The 21498-nt window shown below is 45.6% G+C and overlaps 1 protein-coding gene across 1 annotated transcript in view; it reads left to right on the top strand.

Annotated features, from left to right (window-relative positions):
- CPT1A (carnitine palmitoyltransferase 1A) overlaps window positions 1-21498 on the top strand; it is a 254233-nt gene that overhangs the window by 211585 nt on the left and 21150 nt on the right. Inside the window, 1 exon segment of the mRNA XM_030201306.1 lies at window positions 3561-3695. Within this exon segment, the coding sequence (XP_030057166.1) occupies window positions 3561-3695 (135 nt within the window).

Genomic DNA, 21498 nt, shown 5'->3' with positions numbered 1-21498 from the left:
GGGAAATTATAGACCGGTGAGTCTGACGTCGGTGCCGGGGAAAATGGTAGAGGCTATTATTAAAAACAAAATTACAGAGCACATCCAAGGACATGGATTACTGAGACGGCTTTTGTGTGGGGAAATCTTGCCTGACCAATTTACTTCAATTTTTTGAAGGAGTAAACAAACATGTGGACAAAGGGGAGCCGATTGATATTGTGTATCTGGATTTTCAAAAGGCATTTGACAAGGTACCTCATGAAAGGCTTCAGAGGAAATTGGAGGGTCATGGGATAGGAGGACAAGTCCTATTGTGGATTAAAAACTGGTTGAAGGATAGGAAACAGAGTGGGGTTAAATGGACAGTATTCACAATGGAGAAGGGTAGTTAGTGGGGTTCCTCAGGGGTCTGTGCTAGGACCGCTATTTTTTAATATATTTATAAATGATTTAGAGATGGGAGTAGCGAGGTAATTAAATTTACTGATGACACAAAGTTATTCAAAGTCGTTAACTTGCGACAGGATTGTGAAAAATTACAGAAGGACCTTAAGAGACTGGGAGACTAGGCGGCTAGATAGCAGATGACGTTTAATGTGAGCAAGTGCAAGGTGATGCATGTGGGAAAAAAGAACCCGAATTATAGCTACGTCATGCAAGGTTCCATGTTAGGAGTTACGGACCAAGAAAGGGATCTGGGTGTCGTTGCCGATAATACACTGAAACCTTCTGCTCAGTGTGCTGCTGCAGCTCGGAAAGCAAATAGAATGTTGGGTATTAGGAAAGGTATGGAAAACAGGTGTGAGGATGTTATAATGCGGTTATATTGCTTGATGGTGCGACCGCACCTTGAGTATTGTGTTCAATTCTGTTTGCCGCATCTCAAGAAAGATATAGTGGAATTTGAAAAGGTGCAGTGAAGGGCGACTAAAATGATAGCGGGGATGGGACGACTTCCCTATGAAGAAAGACTAAGGAGGCTAGGGCTTTTCAGCTTGGAGAAGAGACGGCTGAGGGGGGAGACATGATAGAGGTAAATAAAATATCGAGTGGAGTGGAACAGGTGGATGTGAAGCGTCTGTTCACGCTTTCCAAAAATACTAGGATTAGGGGGCATGCGATGAAACTACAGTGTAGTAAATGTAAAACAAATCGGAGAAAATGTTTCTTCACCCAACGCGTAATTAAACTCTGGAATTCGCTGCCGGAGAACATGGTGAATGTGGTTAGCTTGGCAGAGTTTAAAAAGGGGTTAGACGGTTTCCTAAAGGACAAGTCCATAAACTGCTACTAAATGGACTTGGGAAAAATCCACAATTCCAGGAATAGCATGTATCGAATGTTTGTACGTTTGGGAAGCTTGCCAGGTGCCCTTGGCCTGGATTGGCCGCTGTCGTGGACAGGATGCTGGGTTCGATGGACCCTTGGTCTTTTCCCAGTGTGGCATTACTTATATATATATAGTGTGATCAGTGGGGGTTTGACTGTAGTGCATCTGTTAACTTTCCTGATATCTTCGTTTGTTTGGGTTCAGATTCTCACATAACCTCAGTGTATCCAAGTTGTTTGGAGTTGCTGGTTTTCAGCGTTGCCTGTGCTCCGAGATAAGATGTTTTTCTCTCTGTGGTTCTGCAGGAGAGAAGACAGCTTCATTTTATTTTTGCGGATAGCAATGTGTTGTTTTTTGACTTGGATATTTTGCAGGTCTTCCTTGAGTTGATTTATAAGGTATGGGTGTAGTTCCTCCATGTTCTTTATGATTTCAGCTCTTTGGGTTTTTATCATTTTCTTCTTGTAGAGTTGATGTATAAGTTCTGACTAGTCAGTTTCTGACTAGTGCGTTTGCAGAGGTTGTCTGCATAGTCAAAGTTGTAGTTAGTAGCCAAAGGATTTTTGATCTTCAGTCCTTTGGGAATGATGTCATTCTTCTTGCAGATTGTCAGAAAATAAAAATGACTGTTCACTTTTGTTTGCTTTTTCATGTGGCTATATGCGGTATCTTCCATCTTGAGTAGAGTGATGTGATAGCCATGTTAGTCTACTTTTAAAGGTAATAAATAGAAATAAAACAAAATGTAGAAAATAAAATAAGATGATACCTTTTTTATTGGACTAAATACATTTTAAGATTAGCTTTCGAAGGTAACCCTTCTTCAGATCAGAAATAAGCAAAAGTTGATAACAGTATATATCATATCAATAATTTTATGGTGAGAATACGAAAAGGAAATTTTAAGACAATCCAGGAATGTAAGGCCTTTGAATTCAGAATGATTAATATTTTGACACCCACCATACAGGACGTAACAAAGATCTGGGTTTTCTAGCCCATTAGAAACCATAAAATTCTACTGCTTTGTCACCCTTTTATCTATATGCATCTCTCCTTGTCTCCCATCCACCCTGCTCCCATGTTTAACACCTTGCTCACCCCACCCTCTTCCTGTGAAGACTGTCATTGAAATGCTTTGATGTTTCACTTTTATGTACTGTTATTTATCAACATTTGCTTATTTCTGATCTGAAGAAGAAAGGTTACCTTCGAAAGCTAATCAAAAAATGTATTAAGTTTGTCTAATAAAAAAGGTATCATCTTATTTTCTTTTCTGTGTTTTGTTCTATTTATTACCTTTAAAGGTGGCCTAACATGACTACCACATCACTCTAAATTTTGAGAAGAGAATATCCCAGAAGAAATAAAGGGTCAATCTACTGACGTAGGAACAGGCAGATTCTTGGATAGAAAAACATAAATAGATAACTGTGTTAAAATGTCCTCAGAATCTGACAAAGTTGGGAAACAGACATCCATATCCAGAAAGGGAGTTAGTTGTATGGATATTGTGGGAGGTAAAGAAGCCCTGGAATTAAGAGGAGAAGCAACAAAGCAACACCTGTTGTTTAAAAGCAAAGAAATACTTATTCAAAGGACCCATTCACCACATCTACCACAAAAAGAGTCTTAATAGACCTTTTATTCTAGATCGCTTTTCATTTGAGAGAAGTTTGCTTCATGTGCTTGATATGTCTTGCAATTACTGTCACTGTACTATATCTGTTTTGTCTGAGAGGTCAATATTGAAAAAACATGTCGGTTGAAGGTGGGAATGACTGCATAAGTACTTTAAAAAGAATCTGGGCCACTTGATTGGATGATGTTGGCTATGCAAATTGTTATATAGCCAAATTTCTGTCCAACAAGATGGTGGGATTTGTGGTGTTCCAGGGACAGCAACATTTAACCATCTATGCAGGCACCAAACTTAGATGTCCAAGTGGCCTGCACAAATAACAGGTGTTAACTTGAAATATCTAGCATAGACGTTGCCAGTTATACATAGATATTCAGCAGCACTACCTAAACAGATAGCATTGCTAGATTTCCTTATGATTTGAAACAGTCTGAGTTAGATATTTCAAATTATATGTTGACTACATCTTTGAATATTGACCTGTTTATTTATTCTTTTTTTTTTGTATCTTTGAATACTTCTCTGGGCCTCTCTGATACTGCTTACACTCTCTTTGATCATTATATGTGCAGATGTGACACAATTTAACTACTTATTTCTCTTTAGGACAAAGGAATGTTTTGCTTGACCTATGAAGCATCTATGACCCGCCTCTTCAGAGAAGGCAGGACTGAGACTGTTCGTTCTTGTACAGTGGAATCATCCAACTTTGTTCTGTCCATGGAAGACCCAAAAGAAACGGTAAGCTTTATTTCAGAAGATTTCTGTGCATCTTGTGTCTTATGCCACAAGCTATTTGTGATGCATTGTCTCTGTGGTTTGCTTCCAGAATGAGAAAACATGAAATGTCAATTTTGCTGAGCTCATGTCGCAGTTTAAAAAAAAAAAAAACAATTGAGGAGAGCAAAGCTTCTCATCCATATATCTTTCTCTACCTATACACATTCAAATTCTTGTATATTTTTTTCATATTCTAAGGTCTGAAAAATACAAATAAATTCATAAGAATTCTTACTACATCAGACCAAGTGTAAATGTTTTTTTCCCATTGATCTTTATAATATATTCTGTACTTTCAATGCAAAAGAACAATTATAGAAATATTGAAAAAGTAAGAAAGAAAAGGAAACCACAAAATCTTGATTGCATAAGTCATCGCACCTCTTGATTTAGAACTTGGTGGAAGCACCTTTTTTTTTAATTTTCATGAAGTCTTTATTGAATTTTTCAAAGTAACAGCTCAACACACTTCAGAACAAGACAAGCAAACTACGAGGATGCTGGCTAACAATGCCAGAACAACCTACATTGTGGTAAAGCTACAAAATTAGATAACAGTACTTCCTACTTTGCGAAAAAGGGGCAAACTTAACTTCAAATGTTTTAAGCATTTCTGTTTATAAATCCACCCACCCCTCCCCTCACCCACCCCATATATTGCTTTACAAATCAGAAATACACAACAAATCAGGTCCCCTGCTCTAATTGAACCCAAAGTTTCTGAGGAGTGTTTTGGTACCACTCCAGGGCCGACCGAGCCTGAGCCACCCTATAATACCAAACTACATTGGGCACTCCAAGCCCCCCTTCCTCGGGTCTTGATAAAGAAGAGAGTGGGGCAGACGAGGACGCTTATTGTGCCAAATAAAATGGTTCAAGCGCCTCTGTAAAGCAGAGAAAAAATGTCAAGACAACTTCAGGGGAAGGACCTGGAAAAGATACACTAGCCTGGGGAGGATATTCATTTTCAGAGTAGCAATATGCCTAAACCAAGATAAATCAGACCGATCCCAATGATCCAGATCCCTGTAGATATCCTTCAGGAGGGAGGATAATTTGCAGAAAACAGATCAGCAAAAAGGGGGGTGATGATAACACCCAGGTACTTTAACCCCCGGGATACCCAACAGAATGGAAATTTACCTTGAAGAGATGCTAACAAATTGGGGGAGATACCCACCGGCAAGGCCTCCGACGTACTCATATTAAGTTTGAACCCAGAAACCCTAGAATATTCATTGAGCACCTGGAGAAGATTAGGAAACGAAATCAGTGGTTTAATCAATGAAAGCAAAATGTCATCAGCAAACAGAGACACCTTATACTTACGCGCCCCCACCCTGATACCTGAAACATTAGGATTGGAGCATAGCTCATCAGCTAGAGGTTCCATTGCTAAAGCGAAGAGCATTGGTGAAAGGGGACATCCCTGACGCGTTCCCCTCCCAAGAGAAAACAATAGAGTTACCCCTATTGTTGCGGACACATGCCTTTGGAGAAGCGTAAAGCGCCTGAATCCAAGTGAGAACCAAACCCAAATCTCTCCAAAACTTTATCCAAAAATGTCCTTCTCAGCATCAAGTCCAAGAAGGCAAAAGGAAAATGCAGCTTGATGAGACAAGTGAATCAAGTTAAGCACCTGTAGAATATTATCCATCACTTGCCTACCTGGAACAAATCCTACCTGATCCGGATGGATCAATACTGACAGAACCAAATCCAATCTATTGGCCAAAACCTTAGCCACAATTTTTACATCAGAATTGAGAACAGAAATAGGACGATAGGATGCACAATTTGTCTTGTCCTTACCTGGTTTCGGGATCACTGCTATCCACACCTCCATCATAGACATAGGAAAAGAGTCTCCTCTCGAACTTAATTAAGAATATCAGTCAATAGTGGTGAAAGTTCCCCAGAGAAGGTTTATAGAACTCTTTTGGGAAACCGTCTAGGCCAGGCGATTTAGCCGCAGGCAGTTGTTTGATAACCTTACGGTCTTCATCTATTGTAATTGGACCCTCTAATAGAGCGATCTGATCGGGGGACAGGACAGAGAGAGATTGTGCTGCTAAGTACTCGTCAATATGAGCAAGCGATATAGTTATTGGCTGAGTATAGAGAGTGGAAAAATCGTGGAATTGTTGACGAATCCGTCAAGATGTAGTAGGAGCCTCCACCATCATCTATTTTCAGGACTGTCCGAATCATTCTACACTGCCGAAATGCCAATTGATGACCCAGTTTATTGCTGTGTACATAGTGTGTTTGACAAGCCCGACGAATAATAAACTGAAGCTGGTCCTAGTAGATACCATCTAACCGTAAGCACGTGGCCTGTAGTTCCCGGAGAGCAACAGAAGATCCTGAAGTCTTGTGCTGCTCTTCTAAACTCTGTATTCGGGACAGACACTCCGCTATTTCTGCTGTCTGAGAACGCTCCCTGTGACTAGTTTTTTGAAGAAAGTAACACTGAGTGACTGCTTTTAACGCATCCCAGACTACCCCCAAAGAGGAAACAGAGTGTAAATTAATTTGCAAATAATCCTTCACAGTGTTTCGGTACCCTGCTACTATCTCTGGCTCGTGCAACAAAGAGGCATTCAGAGTCCATTTAGTATCCCTGCCAGCATCTCTAAAAGAAGGAAAAATCACCCAAACAGGGGCATGGTCCGAAATTGTGATGGACCCCAATCCTGCCTCAACCCCCTTCAGCAAGACGAGTATCCACTAAAATATAATCAATCCGAGAGTAGGATTCATGAGAGTGCGAGTAAAAAGTATAGTCCTGAACTCTAGGATGGCCGAAGCGCCAGGAGTCACACAACCCCAGGTCCCAAACCAAGCCAGCAAGGGCACCCAAAATGTTATAATGATTAGCCACAGGAGTTATGGATCTATCCATAGCTGGATGGAGAGTGGAATTAAAGTCACCTCCCACAATAAGGTGAGCAACCTGCTTAACAGGAATTTTAGAGCGAATAGTTTGGAAAAAGTTTTCCTGAAAATCATTTGGTGCATATATGGAAGCTAAAATTACCGGATTACTGTCAATATGTAAAGTCAAAAATAAAAAAACGACCTGCAGTGTCACGCTTTATATGATGCACTTCCACCTACAAAGAAGAGTGCAGCAAAATTGCAACACCCCTTTTCTTTGAACCATCCCCTGCTGAAGCACAGTATACATGGGGATATTGAGGAATCGCTCTTGGTCTCTGCTGAAGTGGGTCTCCTGCAATAACACGACCTGGGGACCGTATTGCAAAATTTCCTTAAATAATTTTTGACACTTCTGAGGAGAATTCAGCCCCTTTACTTTATATGATAAGACTTTTAATGAGGTCATTTAATTACCATGAATTTAATCTGCTGCAAAACTCCATGAAGAAGAGGGAGCAGATCCGATACTGCCTGACTGTGTGTGTGTGTCTACACCCCCACCAACCTAGCAACCCCACCCACCCAACCAGCCCACCCCATAATTCAAACCACTCATCATCCATCCACTGCTCTTACCCTCCAACCCACCTCCCCTATCACTAGGCCCCCCCCCAACACTCTTACCCATCCCAACCACCAGACAGACATCCACAAGAAAGAAGGGATCCCTGAGTGGGAATTAAAGGAAAGAAGCCAAACCTCAAATGCGCCACCCAGACCACCCTCCCCCACTCATCCTGCACCCTCCCCCCCAATTAATCACAAACATACAAACCTAGGTTCCCTTCATACATACATCTAGTGCATTAATACAAAAAAAATATATATTTTTTTTCCTCCCCACAACATACCACACATGACTCAATTAGTGGTCCAAAACCAGCATTAAAAAGGAATATCACTAAAGGTCCAATAAGTCCAGAGGGTCGAATTAACCCTGCAGCGGAGCTTTCGTTCGCTTTGGGGACACCCTCTGCCATTGCTGGAGCTTTGCCCTTGTAACTGGAGCTACAGATTGTTTAGGCACTGGGGAGGCATCATGTTGGTGTCCAAGAGATTCTTCCAAGCTTCTTCCAGTCAACACGGTCTATATGTTTTTCCCCTGGATGTTAAAAGAAAGAGCAAATGGAAAAGCCCAGCGGTAGTTGATTTTCCCCTTAGACAGAATGTCCAGAGCCAGTCTCATAGCTTGCCTTTGAGATAATGTGAATTAAGACAGATCTTGATATACGGAGAACTTAGCGTCATTAAACTTTAAATTAGGAACCTGCTGAACTTTCGGAAGGAGATTTTCCTTATCAGAAAAGTGTACAAAACGAACCACAATGTCTCTGGGTTGATTATCACGTGGTTTCCCGAGAGCACAGTGTTTTCTCTCCAGTGGAATGGAAGCAGCGTCGCCGCCTTCTCCCAGCAGCTGCTCGCACAAAAGTTAAACAATAATAGGAATATCCTCTGAGTCTCCTGATTCGGGGACTCCCTGAAATTGCAAGTTCTTCCTCCGTCCGCGATTCTCCAGATCATCAATTTTGTATTGTAATTCTTTCATTCGATCCTCCAAGTGCACCAAATGCGCATCCGCATGAATTATTTGTTCAGAGTGATCCAGAGCACGCGCCTCCAGATCCTCCACTCGCCCCCCCCCCCCCCAGCTCCTTGAGGTCCACTCAGTACATCCATCTTTTCCAAAATTTCATCTTTTGAGGCTTTAATCTCCGCCTGAATATTAACCAGGCACTGCTTCAGGGATTTGGACGAGAGACGTACAGGCATCTGCCACTGAGACTGCAGAATCTGTGTCCGAGGGAGATGGAAGGGCTGGAGACACATGGCGCTGTGAGGCCTTACCCATCTGGTGAACCACGTGGCATTCCGCATCTCTGCACCCGGATGAAGGTAATTTACTCATAATTACCAAAGGTTCCCACAGTAATATACGCTGATTTCCAGTGATAGAATTATGGATGATGTCAAGGGATGCTGATTTTGCGCGAGGAGGTGAGGGAGCTAAAAATCTAGGCAGCCATTCAGAGCTCTGACATCCGGTGGAAGCACCTTTTGCATCAATAACAGTCGTGAGGCATTTAGGATATTTGTGTACTAGCTCTGCACAGCTGAATGGTGTAGTTTTTGTCCATTATTCTTGGCAGAATAGTTTATGCTCTATCAGGTTGGCTGTGGACCATCTGTGGACTGCATGTCTTTCTATAGATTTTCCGTTGGAGTCAGGTCTGGGCATTGACTGCGCCTTTTGAGATCATTTCACTTTCTTCTTGCTGAGCTATTCCATTTGTCCTTTTGCTTTGTGCTTAGAATTATTTTCCAGCTAAAATAGGAATCTTTTCTCTACTCCTTAATCTATGGCAGATTTTAAATAGTTTTGCCTCTTACAGCAAGCAGTGTTTCCAAGTCAGTCCTGGACTACCCCCTTGCCAATCAGGCTTTCAGTATATCAATGAATGTGCATGAGAATGATTTGCATTCACTGCCTCCATTGTATGCAAATCTCATTCATGCATATTTATTGTGGAGATCCTGAAAACGTGACTGGCAAGTGGGTACTCCAGGACTGACTTGGGTAACAGTCTTGCACCATTCATCTTTCAGTATTCACAAGCCTCTGTCCCCACTGCCTCAAAGCATCCCCACAATGTAATACTGCCACCTCCACTGAAATATGATGGCAGAAAAGCCCATATGGCCTATCCAGCCTGTCCATCTCTATAATCTCCCCCCCCCCCCCCCTTTCATCAGAGGTCCTTGGTTCTTCTCCCTTAGTTTATTGAACACTCATACTAGCTTTTTCTCAACTACTTACACTGGAAGGCTGTTTCACACCTCCACCAGCCTTTCTGTGAAGAAATATTTCCTTGATTACTCCTGAGTTAACCTGTTTTCACCTTTGTCCTACAACCCCTTGTTCCAGATCCTCTTTTCCATTGAAAAAGACTCAACTCGTGTATTTATACCTTATTAGCATTTAAATATATTTTTCATTTCTCTCCTTTCCAGTTTCTCTTCCAGAGTACATGTCTAGATCTTTACATCCATTCTCACATGGAAACATGGAATATGATTTACAATAAGAATGGTATTAGTAGGATGATGTGCTGTGTTTGTTTTATACCATCTGCATCTCTTTGCATTGAGACCAAATGTTCCATTTTGATCTAATCAAACCACAATACCTTTTCCCATATACATTCAGTGTCCCCTAAGCTCATCACATCAAATGACTTTTCTTCAGCAGTGGCTTCTTTCTTGTCACGCTTACGTATTGGCCGTGTATGTGGAGTAATTTTGAACAATCAACATCTCAGCCAGAGAAATAAAATAAATACCAACTAATAGGATAAAAGAGTGTGCAGTAAATATTTTCTAGAAGAAATTGCTGGTGTCCACTTTTAGTTTAAGCAGAAAGTCTCAAACTGACAAAGGTCTCAACATAAAGACTAGCATCCACTCAGCACTCTTGAGAATCCTGATGTTATGTAGTCCTAATTTACAGCATCCATCTGACAGTCTGCACTAATGTCTCTGCTTTATTAGAATTAGCTGTGACTGCAATCTCCAGCTTCTTGAACCGGATTTTTACATGTTCCAAATACTCGTTATGTTCCTGTAAAATAGTTGGGGTCAGTATAATCTTGGCAATGACTTCCTCAAGTTTAGAGAATAAGCTTGCCATGATTTTAGTGTACAAAGTATGTATCAACTCTAATCATAGCTTTCGTGTATGTGGTAATTGGAATCTCAAGAACTACTGCCTCATCCAAAGTTTGGGCTTCGTCCAGGCCTGATTTATCTGCCACTTTCTACCCAAGCTTTTTGGCCTTAGAAAGTCTGTTCAGCCAATGTAACTGGAATGGGCTTTTTATTCCAATGAAGTAGACTTTAATGTCTCAGTTGAGATATGTCAACTAAACCTACAGTCATCATAGTCCACCTGTGGAATACGCCACGCAGATCCAGGCAGCTAGATAGCAACCCATGCTTGGTACTACTGCTAATAGAGGAACATCCACTGTTGTTATTGACCAATGCAACAAACTTCTTTTGGTTCTCCCGTACTCAGCAAGGCCCAGCCCTCAATACCCACTTCTCCCACCACCACCTCATTCTGGAATTAGCCTTGATATCTCACCAGTTTCTCACTTAGGGGTCCTTTTGCTAAGGTGCGCTGAAAAATGGTAGTGGGTTTTGGGCTCGCGCCAATCCATTTTTCAGTGCACCTCTAAAAAAAAGCTTGTTTTTATTTTTTTTTTTTTGCCGAAAATGGACATGCGGCAAAATCAAAATTGACCGGCCATTGACCTAGCAGTAAAGTCTCACGTGGTAACCGGGCGGTAATGACCTACACACATCAAATGCCACTTTGCACGCGTCCGATACGTGTGTCCGAAAATAAAAATTATTTTTTGGCTGCGCATATTGGCCGCAAGCCAAAAATGAAATTACTTCAAGAGCCATTCAGTTGCCAGGCAGTAACTCCATTTTGATGCATGTTGGGCGTGTGTAGATGCTTATGTGGCTTAGTAAAAGGGCCCCTTAGTTACCATGCAAGGGGAGGTCTCAGAGCCTGCAGCAGTATAGTTTGTCATTAACAGTTTATCATATCAGTACTAATGTGCAGCTCCACATATTAACAGCCTGTTTGAATCCGTCTCTTCTCTTCTACATACAACTGTGCCACTTGTGTATCTGCAGCATTCCTACTGTTCAGCTTCCAGTCCCCTCACCAGTTAACAGGACTGAGCCTGCTCCCCAGCTCACATTATAGCTCAGTTTCCTGGATCATACTGCAGCAAGACTAGCAGCATCGGAAGCCTCTAACAAATGGTCCAATCTTCCAGGGTCATAGAAACATAAAAAATGACAGCAGATAAAGGCCATATGGCCTATCCAGTCTGCCCACTCATATCATCTGCTAGTTCTTCCTCTCTCTAAGAGAACCCACATGCCTGTCCACACTTTCTTGAATTCATACTATGCTGCCTTCACTAACTTCAGGGTCCTCTCTCCGATCGCACAATTATATGGAGTATAACCAAAGCTTTGAAAGTGTTTCTTAATAGTGACTTGGTATGGTAAAGTATTTAAAATAAGAGGGTGGTGGGATGCAACAGATTAAAATTCCATCTTGATTGGTGGTGCACTAATACCACTCCCCTCCCCATTGCCATTTTTGATCGTTATCAAATGATCAAAAATGGCATTGGAGAGGGGGATTAGTGTGGCCTGTGTGGAGGGACATAAGAATAGCCATACTGGGTAAGACCAAGTGGCTTCTCCCGTGTCTATCTCAATAACAGACTATGGACCTTTCCTTCAGAAATGTGTCCAAACCTTTTTTTTTTTTTTTTTTTTAACCTGGATACTCTAATTGCTGTTACAACATCCTCCAGCAACGAGTTCCAGAGCTTAACTATTCTTTGAGTGAAAAAATATTTCCTCCTATTTGTTTTAAATTATTCCCATGCAATTTCATACATAAGAACATGAGTAGCCATACTGGGTCAGACCAATTGGCCATCTAGCCCAGTATCCTATTTCCAAACAGTGGCCAAGCCAGGTCACAAGTACCTGGCAGAAACCCAAATCTTAACATTCCATGCCACAAATTTTGGGGCAAGCAGTTGCTTCTCCATGTCTTTCCCAATAGCAGACTATGGACCTTTCCTCCAGGAACTAGTCCAAAGCTATTTTAAACCCAGATACACTAACTGCTGTTACCACATCCTTTGGCAAACAGTTCCAGAGCTTAACTATTCATTGAGTGAAAAAATATTTCCTCCTATTTGTTTTAAAAATATTTCCATGTAACTTCCTTGAGTGTCACCTCTCCCCTCTCCAATCGGTTCAAAACTCTGCTGCCCGTCTCGTCTTCTTGCTGGGTCGCTTTACTCATACTACCCCTCTCCTCAAGTCACTTCACTGGCTCCCTAGCCGTTTCCGCATCCTGTTCAAACTTCTTCTACTAACCTATAAATGTACTCACTCTGCTGCTCCCCAGTATCTCTCCACACTCGTCCTTCCCTACACCCCTTCCCGTGCACTCCGCTCCATGGATAAATCCTTCTTATCTGTTCCCTTCTCCACTACTGCCAACTCCAGACTTCACACCTTCTGTCTCGCTGCACCCTACGCCTGGAATAAACTTCCTGAGCCCCTACGTCTTGCCCCATCCTTGGCCACCTTTAAATCTAGACTGAAAGCTCACCTCTTTAACATTGCTTTTGACTCGTAACCACTCGCCTCCACATACCCTCCTCTCCTCCTTCCTGTACACAATTGATTTGATTACTTTATTTTTTGTCTATTAGATTGTAAGCTCTTTGAGCAGGGACTGTCTTTCTTCTATGTTTGTGCAGCGCTGCATATGCCTTGTAGCGCTATAGAAATGCTAAATAGTAGTAGTGTCCCATAGTCTTTATATTTTTGGAACGAGTAAAAAATTGATTTACTTCTACTTGTTCTACACCACGCAGTGTTTTGTAGACCTCAATCATATCTGTACATTGAGTGTCCCCTGGTGTTTGTACTTTTTGAGTGAAAAATCGATTCACCGCCAGCCGCTCCACATCAATCAGGATTTTGTGGACCTCAATCATATCCCCCCTCAGCTGTCTCTGTTCCAAGTTGAAGAGCCATAACCTATTTAGCCTTTCCTCATATGGAAACATAGAAACATGGCAGTAGATAAAGGCCAAATGGCCCATCCAGTCTGCCCATTCTCCGTAACCCACGTGCTTGTCCCACACTTTCTTAAATTCTGACACAGTCCTCGTCTCCATGACCTCCACCGAGAGACCATTCCATGCTTCCACTACACATTCCATGAACGAATACTTTCTTTAGATTCCTTCTAATCCTATTTCCTCTTTTCATCATATGCCCCCTCATTCCAGAATTTTCCTTTACTTGAAAAAGGCTCTCTTCTTGTACATTAATACCCCTGAGAAATTTAACGTCTCTGTCATATCTCCTCTCTCCCTCTTATCTTCCAGCATATACATGTTGAGGTTCATAAGCCTGACCCTATGTGTTTTACGTCCAAGACCGCCTACCAGTTTTATAGGTGCCATTTAGACCGACTCCATCCTCCATCCTTACATAGGTGCAGTCTCCAGAATTGTACGCAGTACCCTAAATGGGGCTTCACTAGAGACTTATACCAGGGCACTATCGCCTCTTTGTTCCTGCTGGTCATCCCTCTCCTTATGCACCCAAACATCCTTCTGGCTATGACTGTCGCTTTTTCTACCTGTTTGGAAACTTTAAAGTTATCAGACACAGTCATCCCCAAGTCCCGCTCTTCCTTTGTACACAGAAGCACTTCACCCCCTATATTGTAACGTCCCCTTGGATTCTTGTGACCCAAGTGCATGACCCTGCATTTTATAGCATTGAATCTTAGTTGCCAAATATTGGACCATTCCTCCACCTTCGCTAGGTCCTTCCTCATGTCATCCACACCTTCTGGAGTGTCCACCCTTTTACAGATTTTGGTATCATCTGCAAAGAAACAAACCTTAGTATCACTCACAAAGATGTTAGAAAGAGGCGGCCCTAGGTGCGATCCCTGCGTCACTCCACTGAGAACATCCCTATCTTCGGAGCAAGCTACTACTACTACTACTTAACATTTCTAAAGCGCTACTAGGGTTACGCAGTGCTGTACAATTTCAGAAAGAGAGACAGTCCCTGCTCAAAGAGCTTACAATCTAATAGACACGTGAACGGTCGGACCGATAGGGGCAGTCAAAATAGGGGCAGTCTGGATTCACTGAATGGTAAGGGTTAGATGCCGAATGCAGCATTGAAGAGGTGGGTTTTAAGCAAAGACTTGAAGATGGGCAGGGATGGGGCTTGGCGTAAGGGCTCAGGAAGGTTGTTACAAGCATAGGGTGAGGCGAGGCAGAATGAGCAGAGCCTGGAGTTGGCGGTGGTGGAGAAGGGTAATGAGAGGAGGGATTTGTCCTGTGAATGGAGGTTACGGGCAGGAACGTAAGGGGAGATGAGGGTAGAAAGGTAGTGAGGGGCAGCAGACTGAGTGCATTTGTAGGTAAGGAGAAGCTTGAATTGAATGCGGTATCTGATTGGAAGCCAGTGAAGTGACCTGAGGAGAGGGGTGATATGAATATATTGGTTCTGGCGAAATATGAGACATGCAGCAGCGTTCTGAACAGATTGAAGGGGGGATAGATGGCTTAGTGGGAGGCCGGTGAGGAGTAAGTTGCAGTAGTCCAGGCGAGAGGTAATGAGAGCGTGGACGAGAGTTCGGGTGGTGTGTTCAGAGAGGAAAGGGCGAATTTTGCTGCTGATAAAGAGGAAGAAGCGACAGGTCTTGGCTATCTGCTGGATATGCGCAGAGAAGGAGAGGGAGGAGTCAAAGATGACTCCGAGGTTGCGAGCAGATGAGACGGGGAGGATGAGGGTGTTATCAACCGAGATAGAAAGTGGAGGAAGAGGAGAAGTGGGTTTTGGTGGAAAGACGATGAGCTCAGTCTTGGACATGTTCAGTTTCAGGTGGCGGTTGGACATCCAGGCAGCAATGTCGGATAAGCAGGCTGATACCTTTGCCTGGGTCTCTGCGGTGATGTCTGGTGTGGAGAGATACAGTTGGGTGTCATCAGCATAGAGATGATACTGGAAACCATGAGATGAGATCAGGGAGCCCAGGGAAGAGGTGTAGATTGAGAAGAGAAGGGGGTCAAAGGACAGATCCCTGGGGGAACACCAACAGATAAGGGGATGGGGGTGGAGGAAGATCCATGAGAGTGAACTTTGAAGGTGCGGTGGGAGAGATAGGAGGAGAACCAGGAGAGGACAGAGCCCTTGAACCCAAATGAGGACAGTGTGGCAAGAAGTAAGTCATGATTAACAGTGTCAAAAGCGGCGGATAGATCGAGGAGGATGAGGATGGAATAGTGGCCTTTGGATTTGGCAAGGAACAGGTCATTACAGACTTTAGAGAGTGCTGTTTCTGTCGAGTGAAGAGGGCGAAAACCGGATTGAAGTGGATCGAGGATGGCATGAGAGGAGAGAAAATCAAGGCAGCGGCTGTGAACGGCACGCTCAAGTATTTTGGAGAGGAAGGGTAGGAGGGAGATGGGGCGGTAGTTGGAGGGACAGGTAGGGTCAAGTGATGGTTTTTTGAGGAAAGGTGTGACGGCGTGCTTGAAGGTGTCAGGGACAGTAGGAGTGGAGAGGGAGAGGTTGAGGATATGACAGATGGAGGGGGTGACAGTATGAGAGATGATGTTAAGTAAGTTGGTGGCGATGGGATCAGAAGAGCAGGTGGTGCATTTCAAGGAGGAAAGAAGGTGGGCGGTTTCCTCCTCGGTGATGACAGGAAAGGAGGAGAAAAAGGGCTGGGTTGGTTGGTTGAGGGAGAGGGTTGAAGGGTGAAGAGGAGATGGCTTGGTAGTGAGCTCAAGGTTGATCTTTTGTACCTTGTCGCGGAAGTAATCAGCCAGTGATTGAGGAGAGAGCGAGGGGGGGGGAGGGGGGGCACTTTGAGGAGGGAGTTAAGGGTGGAAAAGAGACGACGGGGGTTGGAGCTGAGAGAATTGGTCAAATGGGTGTAATAGTCCTGTTTGGCAAGGAATAGGGAGGAGTGGAAGGAGGATAGCCTGAATTTGTAGTGAAGGAAGTCTGAATGGGTGCGAGATTTCCTCCAGAGGCGTTCAGCAGATCGGGCGCAGGAGCGAAGGTAACGGATGCAAGGGGACAGCCAGGGCTGGGGATTAGTACGCTTTGTGGGACGGGAGATGGATGGTGCGAGGGTGTCCAGAGCAGAGGAGAGAGTGGCATTGTAAGTGGAGACAGCCTTGTCGACAGACTCGGAGGACAAGATGGAGGGGAGGAGATTAGAAATAATAGAGGATAGGGTGGGAGGGTCAATAGCCTGGAGATTCTTGGAGGTAGTGGTTAAAGTTGGACGGGGCTGAGGGGGGGGGGGTGAAGAAGTGTGAAGGTGATTAGGTGGTGATCGGAGAGAGGAAGAGCTGAAACGTGGAAATTGGAGGGAGAGCTGGAAGAGGAGAGAACGAGGTCAAGACAATGGCCATCTCGGTGAGTAGTGGTGGTGGAGCATAGCCGGCGGTTGAAGGAGGATGTTAGAGTGAGGAACTGAGAAGCGTGAGGGTCGGATTGGTCGTGAACGTGTGTTAAAGTCTCCGAGAATGAGGGACGGAGATGAGGGTTCAAGAAAGACGGAAAGCCAGGCATCGAAGTTGGTGAGGAAGGAAGAGAGGGGTTTATTAAGGGGGCGGTAAATGGCTGCCACTCTGAGTGGCAATGGGTAGAATAGCTGGATGGAGTGAGCTTCAAAGGATTAGAAACAGTGGGACTGCGGTAGGAGGAGGGGTTGGAAACTACAGGAGGGCGAGAGTAGTAGCCCGACGCCTCCACCACGGCCAGCTGGGCGGGGAGTGTGGGAGAGGAGAGAACCTCCATGACAAAGGGCCGCGACTGAGGCAGAGTTGTCAGGGGAGAGCCAGGTTTCAGTTAGAGCGAGCAGTTGAAGGGAACGAGAGATGAAGAGATCGTGGGTGAAGGGCAGTTTGTTGCAGACCAAGTGGGCATTCCACAAGGCACATGAGAAGGGGAGGGAGGAGGGGGAGAGAAGGGGAATAGAAACGAGATTGGAGACATCACGGGAATGTTTGCATGGATAGGAGGAGGACAGGTGAGGCGGGCCTGGATTAGGATTAATGTCTCCCACGGATAGCAGGAGGAGGAGCAAGAGAGTGCGGAGGAGGGTGGGGGAAGTCGGGCGACGAAGACAGGGTGCACTGAGGAGGAATGGTGATGGGTTAATGGCAGAAGGAGGTGTTGAAGGTTAAGAGTGAGGAAGGAGGAGGGGGCCAGGAGAGATGTTGGGGTAGTGAGTGATGGGGGTGAATAGGGTAATGCCGTAGCAAGCAGGACGGGAGGGAACACGGGTGGGCAATGAGTACCAGCGGTAGACATCAGTAAGGGGAGGGGAAAAAGATTAGGAAGGGACAGGGCAAGGAAGAGAATGTGGACAGGGGCCATAAGTAGCGATTGCGGTGTAACAGGTGTATGTGTAGTGACTGAGGTGAGAAGCAGATAGAGCGGATAGCTGTGTTGGAGGCTCGGGATTGAAGGGATTGATGAACTGGAGAGCAGGTAAGTCAGTGGCTGACAAGTTAGCAAGCAGGCAACTTGCAGGCGGGCTGGAGCAAGCTGGTGCAGATGGACAGGAACGAAGTCAATGGCTGACAAGTTAGCAGGTAGGCAGGTGAGTCAGTGGCTGACAAGCTAGCAGGCGGGCTGGAGCATACTGGTGCAGATGGACAGGAGCGAGCAGGGAGAAACTGAGAGCAGGTAAGTCGACGGCTGGCAAGTTAGTAAGTTAGCAGGCAGGCAAGTAAGTTAATGGCTGACAAGCTAGCAGGTGGGCTGGAACAAGCTGGTGCAGATGGACAGGAACGAGCAGGGAGAAGCTGGAGCAATTAGGCTGGAGCAGATGGACTGGAGCAAGCAGTGAGAAGCTGGTTTAGGCGGACTGGAACACGCTGGAGCCGATGTACTGGAGCAAGCAGGCTGGAGCAGATGGACTGGAACACTGGAGCAAGCGGGGGAAGCTGGATCGGACGGACTGGAACAAGCAGGGGAAGCTGGTTCAGGCGGACTGGAACACGCTGGAGCAGATGTACTGGAGTGGGCAGGCTGGAGCAGATTGACTGGAACAAGCAGGGAGAAGCTGGAACAGGCGGAATGGAACACTGGAGCAAGCAGGGGAAGCTGGATCGGCGGATTGGAACAAGCCGGGATCGGGCGGACTGGAACAATCAGGGAGAAGCTGGTTAAGGCGGACTGGAACACGCTGGAGCAGATGTATTGGAGCAGGCAGGCTGGAGCAGGTGTACTGGAGCAAGCCGGCTGGAGCAGATGGACTGGAGCAAGCAGGGAGAAGCTGGAACAGGCTGGAACACTGGAGCAAGCAGGAGAAGCTGGATCAGTGGACTGGGACAGGCTGGGATCATGGAGACTGGAAAGAGCTTGGAGCAGGCGGATCAGGTGGACTGGAACACACTAGAGCATTTGGACTGGAGCATCAGGTTGGAGCCGCTGGACTGGAACAAGCAAGGGGAAGCTGGGGTCAGGACTGGACTGGAACAAGCTGGGATCAGGCAGGCTGGTGCGAGTTCGGATCAGGCGGACTGGAACACGCTGGACTGGAACATGCAGGCTGGAGTAGATGACTGGAACAAACAGGGGACGCTTGATCGGCGGACTGGAACAAGCTGGGACCGTTGGACTGGGGCAGCAAGCAGAGAGAAGCTGGCTCGGGTGGACTGGGGAAAGCTGGAGCAGCTGGGCTGGTTTCAGAGCGATCGAGCTGGGCTGCCTTCAAAGCAACCATGGCGCCTGTGGAAGACTGCCTCGTGAAGATTGGTTGTGCATTACCTTAATTGCCCTAGTCTGGAGGACTCGGTCACTGCGGAGCAGGTAGGCTGCGCCACGTGACGGGAAGGGCAGTGAGGGCGTGTGGCTGCTGGGCCCGGGACTGCCGTGGTGGTGTGGTGGGTCCCCTGGACCGCTGGGCCGGGACCATGCAGGTCTGCAAACCTATTCGAGAGGCGAGAGTGTCCACCGCCCGTGCACCGCACCGCTCAGATCGGGCTCGCGCCACGAGGTCGGGGAAAGCTGGGGTAGCTGTGCCGCAGGTGAGCTCCGTCCGACTTCCGATTGCACCTGGGTCACCCGGAGCTCTTAGCCGATACGGTCCCGGGCAGTTCCTGCCGGGGAGCGCGGTGGCCGAGGGCGAGCTCACTGACCTGGCGAATTCAGCGCCTGGGTGGCTGACAGTGCGAGGGACCGTCTCGCAACTTGGGCCTCACACTGCTCAGGGAGCGACGCACTGCTCAGGGAGCTCCACTTACTACTTACCCCAGATAAGTTCCATCCCCTCTATCATTTTAGTCGCTGTTCTTCGAACCTTTTCTAATTCCGCTATGTGATATGGCGACCAGAATTGAACACATTGCTTTTTCTACATCCAGTTGCACTCATCAAGCATAAGGTTTTGACTGGAATGAAGCTAGACTTAGGATAATCTTTGACTCGAGTATGTAAAAGTGTGCTGCGTTGCTTGTCGGCTAGTAGGAGCAACCAGCAGACCTGAGAGAACTCGGGGGGCCGGGTGGAAGCCCTGGAGGAGAGGGCAGATGTTCAAAGTGAGAAAAATGAAGAGCTAGAAAGCCGTATGAGTAAGCTCACTGATCAAACTGACGAACTTCAATATAAATTAGATGACCCTGAGAACCTGGGGCATAGACAAAACCTCCAATTCTGAGGAATCCCAGAAAATGGCGACCACGAGGATGTCCAGACTGTAGTGCGCGCCATATGTGCCTAGCTCATGGGAGATGACTTTGACTCCACCGCAGTGGGTATTGATAGAGTACACAGAGCGCTGGGAACACCGCGCGACAATAAGCCGTGAGACATTGTGGTGAGATTCACAAATTATACTTGGCAGAAAGCCAGGAAAAATCCTGACCTGGAGTTTAAGGGGGAATGTGTGGTCATCTGTCAGGACCTTTCTTTATTTACTTTTAGCCTAAGGAGGGCCATGAGGCCGGCTACAGAGATTTTGATGAAGGAGAAGATTTATTATAGATGGGCCTTTCCATTTGCACTGTGCTTCGAGATAAAAGGTGAGAAGTTCCGCTGCAGAAGTGTGGGAATAGCGTGGAAGAGTTTACACGAGGCGGGCCTGGTTCCGACAGCGAATGTTCCGATGGGAATGGCGACTGCCACAAAAGCAAGATTCCAGAAATGGAAGCGAGTGGAAAGAGTTAGTCGGAAGGAGAAATCCCAGACCTGAACAGTTGGACTGTATCTGGGAGATTTGAACACTGACATCAGAATAGACGAACCTGGAGTGGATGGAGAGTGAGACTGAGAGCGGAGAGGTGATATTAAAGACTTTGAGAGACGGATGGTATAAGTTGCTAGTGTGAACATTTCTGACTACATGAGTAATGGGAGGGTGGGATTGGGGGCGGGGGGATTGGGAGGTTGTGTTTAACATTTTTTACTTTAGCTGGTGGTTTACATTTGGCCAGTGGAGTTTCTTCCTTCCAAATCCCAGGTGGTGTGTTATTGTACTACTTGGTGGGTGTTGTAAAGTGTCTATGGGGGGTATAGGGCGAGCTAAGGGTCTGAAGGGGGGGTGGGGGAAGAAGGAGGGATGGGTACTTGGTAGAAGGGGAGTAGGGAATAGGGGCGGGAGGGGGGGGTTAGACCTGGGTAGCTGTCCTCCACTTATAATTTGGTTTGCATATAGAGTGGTAAATGACTGATATTAAGTTTCATACCTACAATATAAAAGGGTTAAATTCTCCTTCTAAAAGACACGTGCTGTTGCGTGAACTGCAGCTGCTCAAACCACATGTAATATTTTTGCAAGAAACCCACTTTTTGAAAAAAGTGGCATTGCTGGCATTTAAGCAATATCCGAAGGTTGTTTGTGCTTCAGATGTGCTGGGGGTAAAGAAAAGGAGTGTGGCTATAATGTTTCATAAAGATGTCCAGGTGCAGATTGTGCGCTCTAAAAAGGACAGGGAAGGCAGATTTTTGTTCTTGCATGTGTTACTGGAGCAGGAGGAATACACATTGGCCAGTGTGTACGCTCCTAATGAGAGGCAGGAACGCTTTTTTCTGCGTCTGCGCAGGGAGCGGCAGGATTTTGCTAAAGGCAAAGTAATAATGGCAGGAGATTTTAACGCCACAATGCAGCCTGCTCTGGATAGATCTACTCCTCCAGCTCCCCTTGATTGTA

The sequence above is a fragment of the Microcaecilia unicolor genome, chromosome 4 (assembly GCF_901765095.1).
Source record: "Microcaecilia unicolor chromosome 4, aMicUni1.1, whole genome shotgun sequence".
NCBI classification, from domain to species: Eukaryota; Metazoa; Chordata; class Amphibia; order Gymnophiona; family Siphonopidae; genus Microcaecilia; species Microcaecilia unicolor.
The sequence above is the reverse complement of the archived record's forward strand: the minus strand, read 5'-3'. Positions and strand labels throughout refer to the sequence as shown.